Source organism: Serinus canaria, chromosome 9 (assembly GCF_022539315.1).
Source record: "Serinus canaria isolate serCan28SL12 chromosome 9, serCan2020, whole genome shotgun sequence".
Lineage (NCBI taxonomy): Eukaryota > Metazoa > Chordata > Aves > Passeriformes > Fringillidae > Serinus > Serinus canaria.
In genome coordinates, this window is record NC_066323.1 from 14,148,763 (window position 1) to 14,161,751 (window position 12,989).

At 37.7% G+C, this 12,989-nt stretch overlaps 1 protein-coding gene across 3 annotated transcripts in view; it reads right to left on the bottom strand.

Annotated features, from left to right (window-relative positions):
* The window catches only part of U2SURP (U2 snRNP associated SURP domain containing), a 28,055-nt gene extending 23,547 nt beyond the window's left edge, over positions 1-4,508 (bottom strand). For 2 of the 3 annotated variants that reach the window (XM_030227283.2, XM_018912999.3), the window contains exons 1-7: positions 4,375-4,508; positions 3,814-3,947; positions 1,748-1,815; positions 1,047-1,141; positions 928-963; positions 745-827; positions 197-362 (exon numbers count right to left, since the gene is read on the bottom strand). In XM_030227283.2, coding sequence (XP_030083143.2) covers positions 197-362; positions 745-827; positions 928-963; positions 1,047-1,141; positions 1,748-1,815; positions 3,814-3,834 — 469 coding nt within the window. In that variant the 5' untranslated portion in view covers positions 3,835-3,947; positions 4,375-4,508. The remainder of the gene's footprint in view (positions 1-196; positions 363-744; positions 828-927; positions 964-1,046; positions 1,142-1,747; positions 1,816-3,813; positions 3,948-4,374) is intronic. The other variant, XM_030227281.2, reaches the window with a different exon arrangement.
* Between the last annotated feature and the right edge of the window lie 8,481 nt (positions 4,509-12,989).

Consider the following 12,989-nt stretch of genomic DNA (forward strand, 5'->3'; position numbering starts at 1 on the left):
GTCTACAGGACACTACAGTACACAATTACTATTGTTTGACAACATTCAGTTGCCAGTAGAACAATCAAGTGTAAACTCACTGCCAGCCTGGTATCTACTGGAGTTACAGAATACATCTCACTTGTCTGATAAAACCTGAAAATGCACTTACAGTCTGCAAAGATAATTACAGCCCTGAACTGAGAAATCTGTTTACCATTTAAGTTCTTCAATGCTCTTTCAGCATCTCTTCTGTTCATAAAGGCAACAAAGCCACAATTTCTTTCTCTTGCTCTTTCTTCATCAGTTCTTGGCCACATAATTTTAACACTCGCTAATGGTCCAAAGCGGCCAAATTCTTGACATAGCATCTCTTCATTCATCTACATGAAAAAGAAGCAAAAATCAACATTTTGCCACTGTATTTCTGTGACAGCTGTTCATATTACTGTCCAAATGCCACAATCTTCATTTTTGTAGTTTCTTGACATAACGCAACTTCACTGATAGCCTCCCAATGTAATCTGCTGTAGAAACAAGAATCTAAAAAACTGCACTTTTAACTGAGCACACTCAAATGTTTGAGAAATGATCCCCCTTGCTTAGGGATATCAATGGAAAAAGAATTTTAACAGAGCTAGAGCTTGGTAGTCTAAAGTTTAACTTTTCAGCATTATGTTCAGAGCACTTATTCCAATGAATATTGCAAAAAAATTTGTCTGGGCCCAAACATGCCAACACTGCACTCCTTGGCTCCAGACTTACCTGAGGATTGATGTTTCCCAGATACAAATTTGTTGTGCTTGGATCTCCAACATCATGTGACCCTGGTGCATAATCATCCAGTACTAAAATAAAGGAAAACAACAAACAAAAAAAAGAAGTCATAATCCCTGCTATGCATTTAAATGACAACATTAAATTGAGTAAGAAAAGAATCTGTATTACCACCAGATGATCTGTTTCTTCTTGAAGGAGCATCCACTGAATATAGAGAAGAAAAATATGTACAATTTAGTCTACAAATCTTGTAGCCCAGACTAACTTAAAAAATAACATCTACTTACTTGAACGCCGCTGCCCATCTGAATCAGACTGGGGTGGCTCAAAACGACTCAATCTACCTTTTGTTTTGTGTCTTTCATCACGCTCCTCTTGGATTCTAAGAAGCAAGTTTAAAGTCAGCAACAACTTAAAACCATTCTGAAGTTTTTATTCTAAAATTTTGAATTGACTTAACAATTATGAGAATTTTTAATATGAAACAATGAGTTTGTTAGAACTTCCAAGTTGCCAGTATGTCTGAACTTCTGTTTCATCAACTGGAATATATCTACCAGAATTATTCCAGCTGCATGTTTCCTCATTCATATTCTCAGGGTATTTCATTCTCAAACAAAACTGGAAATAAGAACTGTGTTGTGAAAGAGTGACTCCAATTCCACATCCAACTGCCAGAGATCTGCAGAGCACTCAGGTGACTTTTCAAGATGCACACAACTCCTCAGTGTCTATTTATCCTTCCAGCTGATGAAGCCAGCCCCAGCCAGCTCCAAGATGGACCCAACAGTGGCCAAGCCCATCAGCAATGGCAGTAATTAAGCCTAATTAAGTTATTTGAAGCTAATTAGTTATACCATTTCACAAGCGTTTGAGGGTGAAAAAAAATAAAAACCTTCCTTGGGAAACAACTTAGCAAGAATGATCTTAAATACTGGCAAGGCAACAACCTTGGATTTTGTTTTACAGTAAAAACTAGCAAACTTACTGCTTTAATTCTTCTTTAAAAAGTTCCAAATTACTCTTTTTCTTTTCCTTCTCTCCTTTCTTCAAAGGCTAAAATTAAAGATATATGAAACAACATTTCAGAAGACAAAATGAACAGAATTAAGAACCACATAACAAAACTTTAGATAATTTCCATGCATATTTTACCCACAGCTTTCAAACCAAGTAACTACAGGAGGAAAAAACAATGAAAAAAAAACCAAAACAACAACCAAACAGACTCAAAACATTCAGACTGAGCGCTATCAAACACAAAGCTAGAAAATAAAAATTCAGAATAGTTGAAAAAAAAATTGTTACTTCTCATTCTCACAATGCAGCACGTATGATCAAACACTCTCTCTACTACATACACATTTAAAATAACTGTGAGGTATTTTGTCACTTTGTTCAATTTGGAAACTAGGATGCTGACTACACCCCTAGCAAACCATCATGCTCTAATGAATTTGATAGATGTGTGTGCATATATATGTAAATTATTTTACATATATATTTTCAATTATTTTATCCACAAACATTCTACTTGAAAAGAATTTCCTTCTCTTGCTTCCCTTTGGATGTAAATATAGTCTGAAAAAACAGTTACTTTAAATAGTTCAAGATCCTCAGGAAAAACTCTTGAACGACGAAGAATATGGATACTCCAATACTAATTTTTTTTTTTAACAGTAATATATGTTCCTTAACTAACTGATGTGAAATATTATCTTCAACAACATTGTTTTTATATAATCAAATTTAAATGAAAACGTTTCCAATAGGCAGACATACAAAATACTTGTGTTACACACTACAGCTTTGGAAAAACTGGACTTCCTACTCACCCCAGGCAAAGTTGTTTGTTTGTTTTTGTTTTTGGGGAGGGTCTGCCAAATAAATAAAATCATTTTACCTCATTATCTTCAATCACCATTGGACATGGCAAGTGAGTAAACTGATTGCATTACTTCAAAAGTATTTATGAAAAATTTGAAAAGCAGTAATAGTCTTACAGTACAAACACTTGCATATGACAGAACAGAGCTCAGAAAAATAAAAAAATGCTGCAATTCATTTCTGTATATGTAGAGCTTTACATACAATGAAAATCAAAACTGCCATCCAGTAGTACCCCACTGGTCTAGCACTGACATTTGTTTAAAGCTGGAGGAGGTTATGATGGAACTGCCCACAATTATCACATTATATTCATTTCCCACCCTAACAGACAGCATCTTACATGTTTCACTTAAGCTTTAAAATTGTAGTAAGCTCTATTAAAAGACTTTTAAGACATCCAAGACATTCATTACACATACACAGTAATAACAGTAATCATATGCAATTATCACTTGACTTGAAGACTGCTGTTCATATTCCTAATATTTTTATTACTTTTCATGACAAACCTTGGTTAAAAAAAAAAACAAAACAAAAAAACAACTCAAAAACAAAACAAAGAAAACCCTCCATCAAATCAAGCAGAAGAAAAATAAATTAAATAAAACAAGGTGTTCAGCTTCTGAACTCTGCAAGTTCTGGAACTCAAAGAGGGACTTCCAAAGCAACTTCTCAAACGTCACCCCCCCCCCCCCAAAAAAAAACCCAAACCAAAACAAACAAACAAACAAACTCAAAGAACCCTATCAAGAATAACTTGGATCAACACAAAGGTCAATTCATTTTTTGGTTAAAGTTAAAAAAATAAAATCAGATAGTAGCAACAAAAATTGAGAATTGCTTCTAAAACCAGAAATTCTCAGGACAGAAGAAGCTATTACTTTGCAACAGTCACTAATCTGTATCCATGAGAAGTCTGTCCACCTTAGCAGGAACAGGATAAAAGGGCAGTGCAGCACCAGGTGTATTGTGCCACATACAGGGCTCCTGGGCCTCTGCATTTCATCACCTTTGTCTCTGCTACTGGTTCAGAAAACTCCAACTGTCCACCTTCTCTCAGACGTGACACATGCAGATAAAACTACTCTGCAAGAACTCATGGCCCTTTTTCTAAGCACTTCTAAATACATCAGGATGGAGTTAAGAATCAAGTGAGAAACTTACAGGCTTTTTGGTTTCTATCATTAGGAGGGATGGAGGTTTCTCATTAGATGGCTGACTTGGTTGATTTTTTTGATCTGAGAATCGTGACGAAGGTTTATAGATTTTACCCCGTTTTTCATCTGTTTCATGCTCCTCTGAAATTAAAGACAAGTTGAAAGCAAATTTTATTAACTCATGCTGCACAACACTGTTCATTAGAAAGAATGTTGATTTTTAGTCCTGGTCATTCAATGCAATATATTACTATTACTTCATTTTTAAAAAGCTGACAATACGAATTTTACATAATTTAACATCTTTTAATATGAAGAAAAAGAACATGAATTAGGTAGTCTAAACCAAGGCATTTTTTCTTCTTATAGTTAAAGCACAAATCACACCACTGCCTACCTCAATCAAAGCATAAAGTAGATTTTAGCTCAAAGCCTAAAGTAGACTTTAGATCAAGTTTTCGTTCTGCTTCTAGTGTAACATCCTAACTTTAAAATGCAATTCAAAGCCAACCTTCATCTTTACTCAAAGCCAAATGACCCACCACCTCCAAAAAAAGATTAGTTATACCTTTAGATGCATTAACGATTCCTCCTCTTACAAATGTTTTCACTTTATTACCATCACCTCCTTCAAAGGCAGCAAGGAATTCTTCATAAATTTCTGCAGCAGCCTTTCATCCTCCTACACAGCAAATGTTCATCTATTTACTATCATCACAGAACAACTTTCACTAGACAGTTACTCTTAAATTAGCTATGTGACATTTGTTTTTATTTTCTAGAGTTCAAGCTACAAACAGCATCAAAGGAGTTTCAATTTTAGGTAATTCAAATTTCTGAGAAATGTGGGTAGAACACAGCACATAACACACAAAGCCAGTGAGGCTGTGTGCTCCAATATGTTTCTTTCCAGGAGTTTACATGGCAATTTAACATTCAAAAGATGCCAAACAGAAAAGCTCAAATCAAAGGCTTATGAGCCTGGAGCTTTGTTAGTCTCAGCATGAGAGAACAGAGCCCATTCCATCTCGGCCTCTACCATCAACCCACGTGGCTGAAGGAGATCAACAAGAGGATCACCCTTCTGTATTTCCCAGAGAACAAGCTGAATCAATGGCTTAAGCTGAGCACTATGGCTTAGCACTATCATGATCTTTAGGCCAGTATTTCCAACAACCCAGCAGGAGGTAAGCCATTGCAACTCAGTACAGGCTGTGTGCACAAATCTCAAACCCCAAAATTTTCAAAACTTCCAACCTTACCAGATATGTATTTCCTAAAATTTGGTCATTCCTGAGCAATCTAAAATGCAGTACCAAATTTTAAGGTTTGCACTGGTTCCCAATACAGCCATTATTGGTTTTACAGAATTAACAGGGATGTGTACTGAAACAAGTTCAAAAATGGCAGGCACTCTTTGCAATAACTGAAATCCAAGGATAGAGAGCAAAGGAAGAACAGAAAGTCACCTAAGGTGATGCCTGTTTCCATCCTGAGCAATACATCAGTGGATTATTTTAATTCCCTATTTCAGGAAACCAGAGAACTTGATTTCTCACAGAGAAGGAAAGAGTAAGCCTCTCTGTATCATAATGCCATGGATGCCAAAAATACATTATATATGTAGAATGCAACTCACTTTCACTCATAGAGAGCTATAATTACCAAAACTAAGATATCTGGTTGCAATCTAAAAGCAGAGTTATTTAAGCTATGCATACAAAGTAAAATTTTCATTGTATACCATTACCTTCTTTTTTAATTCTTCTTGCTCTTTCTTACTCAGTGTCCGTTTGGCAGCACTCATTTTGCCAATACTGAATGCTTTAAGTTTACTTTCCATTAGAGGCTGCAAAGGGAGTGAGAAAACAGACATCAAACTGTTTACAAAACAATTAAAATAATGCTACTTTTGACCTTGGTCTAGACCAGTAACTCAAATAAAACAAAGAAAAGCCTTCCTGTACTGATCTGTGAAGTAATACAACAACAAAAAAAAATCTTTGTGGCTTTTTTTAAACAAATCATCCTTGGTTTAATGAGAAAGCTTTTAATACACCATTGAAACACAGCTGAAATCTGAAGGACACTTGCTGTAAGAGCCTGGACATTTATCACTGTGCAGCGTTGCAGTTTCTAAACCTTCAGAAATACATGCTTGCATTACAGTTCTTCCCCTTTCCCTCAAAAAAGCTTTTCTGACTATTTTGGCAAGAAAAATGTTTGTGCAAGGTTGGACAGGTGATGGAACAACCATATGGATGCTAAATTTCCATTGTACTTCAAGGTAAAAATTAATAGCTTTGCTGGAACAACAAAATGCATTCTAGAGGTTTTGATCTATGAAAAAAATCTCACACAAAAACTTCACATTCATCTCCTAGTCTATTTCTAATTTCTTTCCAAAACCCTGATGAAGGAAGTACTCCAGATAACAGTAATTTCTGGAGCATGGAAATGGAATTCTTAAGGCTCTCTTCTGGTAGTTAACAGGCAACAAAGCACTAAGAGAAGAAAGACAACAGGATGGAGAGCATGTTCCAAAGACACGGGCAGTGGGAAGTTCAATGAGAGGAAAGCTACTTCTCTGGAAACTCCTGCCTTAACTCAGTAACTCATGAAGAATCAGCACAACAAAGCCCCAGAAGCTGTGAGTCTTGTTTTCAAAATATTTGTGATGCTCTTACACAAAGCACACAGTGATGCTTAAAACTATGATTTTTGCAATGACAGTTCTTAAAAAAAATCAGCTCAATAAAACATCAAGACAAATAAGGTGAACAACTTAAATGTCATATTATGAAAAATATTCTGATACCAACTGGAAAGGGTTTCCTCTAGGAATAATTTTCTTTGCAGAGTTTTATTGCTAGTATCAGCCTTCTATTAAATTTTTTTTTTCATAAAAAAGCACCATGAAAAACAAACTGTTTGAAATGTCTTCAATTTATAATCCCTGCTTAGCATCACTCTTAGATTAGTGCCAAGCTTAGGACCAAGTAGTTCATACTTCCTTGAAACTGTTCCCTTTTCATCACTGAAAGTAAAGCTCCTTGAAACTGTTCCCTTTTCATCACTGAAAGTAAAGCTATCAGTGACAAATTTATGCAGTGTTCTCTGAAGGTATCTGGTTTATGACACCATGTTTGTCAATGTGAGCTGCTGTGACAGGCTCATCAGGAGCTTTTAATTCATCTGTGTGTTTTTAAATTTAATAAAATCATGTCTCCCAGTTGTCTGAAAAACAGCTTCTACTTCAAAATGACAAACAATACACAACCTTGGCAAAACATGAGCACACAGCAATGGCACAGCAATGTAGGCAGAGCAAATACTACACTCCAACCCAAGGCTTATTCTGTCATCGAAAAATAATCTCTCACAGTAATGTCACAGGATACCTGCAGAACAGCCACATGAATATTTGTTCCAGTGACATAAAGGAAGCAGCTGCAAGATAAAGAGTTCTGGCAGTAAGAGCTGCTCATTTTAGAAAGGGTCTCAGGGAAAGAAACACCTGCCAACTGGCCAGAACAATATAAAGTTAAGATTGACCTAATTTATGCCTGCTAGTTAGATTTCAGCAGGCAAATGTAACATTGTCATTAGCCACGTGCAGCTTCACAGAATTCCTAACAACAGAACTATATAAAACTTGAAGGTCTTCCTCCTTCAAAAAATGCAAGATACTGTGAAAAGGGTAAAGCAAATGACAGTAGCAAAGAGAAACTTGCAGCTGAGTAATCAAATCTCTGTATGAAAGCCAACTTCTGCTTAACCAGAACACTGCACTGACTGTAAGGTGGCACAAAGCACTAAAGTTCCAGTTCCATCAGTACAAAATACTCAGAAGAGATTTAAGAGTAATTGCCCAAATTGTAGCAAGCAAAAGAAATCAATAAAACAAGCTACTTCTCTATGAAAAGTTTCTGCTACCACAACTTGACTAATGCTCTTACAAGCAATTTAACAGCTGGTAATTGACTTCTGCATGTACAAAATCAAATTGAAATCTTGAAGAAAATCCAAACCACAGAATGAATTGTCTGGTATTAACTCCCAGTTTGGCTCTTGCTGCCTGTTTTCATTTTAGCTCAGAAACAGGAAACAGGTTAAGTCTTCATGCAACATACCAACCACACAACCAGGCAAAGGTCTCGTCACTGAGGGGGTAAGGGGCGGGGGGACAGCAGGACCAGGTTATTCTTCTTACCTTTTCCTTTAACATATTCTATTAGAAAGAAAAATAAAGGATGGAATTAGGGCCACACTAACTCAAGCCTTGAGAAGCCAACTGTATGTGAACAGGCACTTGAATATCCCATGATTCCTAGGACTGATGACCTTGCATCCTCAAGCACTCCCCAGTATAAGAGACAAACCCACTCAGAGTCCTCACAGAGCCTTTCGGTTCCAGTACCTATTATGGATGCAGTAGCATGCAGCACAGCTTCCTACACTGGTGCTTGTTTTGAAAGTTTCAAGGAGTATTTTTAAACATGAAATCAATGGTTCATTTGCAAACACCTACAGGTTACATACCCAATGCATCAGACTCTGCCTGTAGCAAGCAGGTTTCTTTAAAAACAGGCCTATTTTGAGTTTGTGGGATAGGTTGGAATTTTTCTGGCTTTTTGTTTAAGTGTTTTGGACTTACATGTGAATCAGCAGATCCAGTGGTATGTACTGCATCTGGCCCTCTGACCTGAGGAGAGAATGAGGAGGAGGTGAGGCACACAACAAGAAACAGACAAATAACCTCTGGAGGGTTTTTCCCAGTTCTTGGAATGTGAATTTTCATTTCAATTTCAACATCCAAATACACAAGAACAAAGATACCTATAATGTATTTTAAAGATATATCTGACGTATGTCACCTCAGGAACAATGTCAATATAAGGCAAATAAGGGACAGACCTAAAGATAGACCACTAAAAAATCTGAATTTCCGCAACTGATTTTTTAAATACATCAGTAGTGGCACCACTAGAGAAAAAAGTAGGTTAGTTACATTGCATCTTTAAGAGTTGTCATTAAAGGCTGTCAAAGATTATATAAAGTGCTTAATTACATTTGGCTTCCTATAAAGTAACTTCCAAAACTGCTTTTACTATATTGTGCACAGATGGAATCTGGCCACCTCAAAAACCACAATTTGTGACCAAGTACTAACTGGCGTTAATACTTCAAACCCTAACTGAACTTTAGCACCTAAACCAGCATATATACAAAATCAGGTTTTAAATTAGCTTAAGTGATTGAGAACACACTTTTAAATTACATAAAGCCCGAATTCCAGAAAACCAGATATAGCATCTACTATTAAGATATTATTGCCTGATGCACAATTCATACCTTAATTGAAATTTAAGTCAACGTAACACATTTCCATTAGCTGAAATTTGTTCATTAGTTACAGAACATTAGCATTTCTCCTCATTACCAAGAGTTTATAGTTTTTACGAGAAATAGTAATATATGATGTTCATTTCCAATCTTTCAAAACCAACAAGCACCAAATACTACTCTAGAAGATCATTTACTAAGCCTTGTTCTTATTGTGCATCCTGCTTTTTCATCAGCTAGAAAATGAGAGAGAGATTTCTCTTTCATCAAGTGTATTCCTATATTATACAGTAAAATCAATTTAGAAAAAATAGTCTTCAACCAAAACCAGAATTGAGTGCACAAAGGTAGAGTGCAACACAGAGATATAGCCTTTGCAAGGGAGAAGCAAAAGGCTTCTAGGAATATGTTTGGAGGTTTTCTTAAGAAAGATAAATGGGGCATGGAAAAAATGGGGAAGGAAAAAAAAAAAAACCCCATGCCTTACTCTCAAAGACCTCCCAAACCCCCTTCCTTGCAGCACTGTACATGACTCACAAGCACATCTTTGCACAGAAGCTAATAACAAGCTGAGTTCACATGCAGCAGTAGCAGTTCATTAGAATACACGTGGAAGCAAGTATCTCAAGCATTTTTTACTAATGCCACTTCCTGCAAACTTCCCCTCCTGTGTACTTGGTGCTGGATATTTTTGTGATCCCCAACTGCTTGTGGCACTCAGATCAGTCATCTGTTATGCACAGGTCTCCATACTGCACATAGGTAGCCTAAGGAGAGCTGTCCTCGCCTCAAAACTTTATGAATGTGTAGCCCAACATCCCACAGATAAAAGACACAGCACTGTGCAAAAGAATTCCAGAGCATGGGAACAGCATTCCTCCTGCTGCCAGCTGCCACCCCGCAGCAACCAGCAGAGCAGTTGCAATTCCAGCCTTCCAACAAACAACCTGAGACCTGCAGCTCAAAAAATCAGACTCAAAGATGGAGTGATACAGTGCTGTCTGCCTTGGTGTAGTGATCCAGGAAAGGAGCTTGTCTGGCAACAGCAGAAGGGAATGGCCACTTCCTGATTCTCCACATCTGTTTCATTTATGGAAGTTTTACATAGTGACAGCTCCCAACAGGGGTGGTGCTGAAGCTGCTCATAGGGAGGACAGAAACAAAGCATTACACAGAGTAACAGTGGGAATGCTCAGTACAGTGACAGATTATCCTGAGGAAGAACATGAAAAAAAAGCAAGACACTAAATCTGCTTCTTCAGCAGCAAGCAGATGATACTGCTCAGGAAGGCTGCAGTGCGTGGTAGCACACAGAGATTCTGTGGGAGTCCAGTGGCACTCCCCAGCCCACCAACAGAGACCATGGCACTGTGGAGCCACTCTGAACATTAGCTGAGCAGCAGAATTTCTATTAAGGTGCACTCAGAAAAATTCTAAAAGCAATTTTAGCTTTCAGACCAACTGTACCCCACGATAACTAGCAGCTTTGGAGAGCCATGTCATCTTCCTCCTTCAACAATTCTTATTTTTAAGGTCTTCTCTTTCCTATGTATAAATTTAGTTCTACCTTTGATACTTCTCCTGACCAACCAAGCAACTGTTCTGACAAAACACAAGATGAAAAGGTTCTTGACAAAATTATACATTGCTATCTGCCAGTTTCTAAACAGCAGTTATTTTAAAAAATCACAAATTCTCACAGCACTGCACTTTGCATCCATCTGTACTGCCTTGACAAAAGGGGCCATTTTGTTTCCTTAAGAGTCAGACCAGCTGCTCTGACTCAGCGGAATCAGTGTCTTTTTAACAGAGGGAAACATTTCAGAAGATGTTGCCCACCTGTGCTGAAATCTAGAGCAGGATTATTTGTTCTGTTCTAATCACGTCAAGAAGCTCAACTGAACTTCATAGCTGAAAGAAAGACACACAAAGCTCTGCCCTGCACATGATGAGATGTGAGGACAGCTCCATCGTGTTCAAAATGCCAACAGAAAAAATGCAGTGACTCCAAATTTCGGTCACTGCCAGCACAGACAATTGACAAATGCCTTCTTACCCCCATGTCATTGCATCTCTGCATGAAAACTACCTGTTTTTTTTTTTCCTGAACCAGACTATTTTACAGCTGGATCACTTTTTCCATCACTTTAACACTGCACATTTGTCAAAGCATGTGCCACCATAGCTGCAGTGTCATTTCAGCAGCCTGCATTAAAATAGAGCCTTGTCAAACCTCAGTCCTGGAGGTCAGGTCACCCAAAACTTCACTGCTGAGTCCAGCCAACTTCACTCAACCTCCAAAAGAAAAACCAAAAACTTCAAAGGACTGTACAAATGAGATTTATGACAAACTTCCATGAAAATGCCAAAGCAGAGACATCTCTGAGATCCTCATCTTTACATTTTTTCTAGCTTCATGGATGCTTCCAAGGAAAACAGAGAAGAAAACAGCTCTTTGCAATCTTCCTTCCTGCCCACAGCTCATATGGACACAAATCCAGCTCTTCACAGTTTCTCTAGACTTAAAAATCTCTCAGTAAAACTGGCATGATTGTGTTATTTCACAAGTATTTAACACACACTGTATACAATAAATATTTTTAAAATTAATACTGATGTCATTTAGTGAAACAAAAGCTGCCAACAACCCAGAAAACAATCTGTGGTCCTCTAAATGCTGAATGGTATTTTTACAACTGTAATTGCTACAACTTAAAACATAAACGAAAGCCCTGTCCTTGAAAGAACCAATAGCTTCAGGGTGAAATGTTTAAAAGAAACTCTGATGAAAGCCACTCCTGTCCTGTTTCAACACCTTCCATGGATGCTGCCCCCACAGCGGTCACACTGAACTCCAGCACTGATCCTGGTCTAGCTGATCACCCACCAAAGGGAGAGACTGGGAGGTTCAGCCAAACCATTTCCCAACTCCTAGCAGCAGCCTGCTGCCCAAATCATGACAAATCCACCAGAGAGGACAATGTTTGGTAGGGAAAAAGTAGCTAAGACTGGGACTCCTTGTGTCAGCACTGACAGCAAAGAAAAACAAATGGAACACATCATAAATTAAGATGTCAAAATTCAGCTAAAGGAGGTTTCCAGGTTGTCTTATAATTTTTATTCTTCCTTTCTCTCTAGAAAGTAAGTGCTTGAAAATACCTGCAGATTATTTTAGGGCTAATGTATTTAGTCTTTACAGCTACTGGAATAATGCAGATTAGAATTAGTCCCTGTCTGAGTAATCATAACTTGCAGACACGATAGCAAATGGACAGTGGCTTTCTCCAGAAGATTTGTACACAATGGTATTCTACTAGGACCTTAAACTCAGGGAACAGGTACAGCTTTTGGCACAAAAAAGGGAAAAGCTTGGTGCAAGTGCAGTATTTCATCTGCATATGGCACCCAATTTGAACAGCAGTCTGTGTAAGAGCAGTGGCCACGCCAGACAGTAACTACCGTCAGAAGATACAATAACAAAACCAAAGAGTCACTGAGCAGCTAAAATTTCATTACATAAATAAACTGAAGATCTGTATCTGTCATTTCAGAATCATGCCCTACACTGATGTCCTGTGCAGTCTTGGGCAATGTCTATTTTCTATTCTTTAATTATCTTTCTTTCCTACTTGGATTTCTGGAAATCTCAAGCACGAATCTTGCTATTCTAATCTCCAAGTGCCTAAGGAATAGTTCATGCTTTTGCAACACTTTTCACATGGGAGACTCTCAAAGTTATTTAGCAGCTGCCAGTATCACACAAAGCAGCTGCCATCACAGCAATGCAAGCACTGGGGGCTCCCTGAACCTGTACCACCTCCAGCAACACTTTCCAGT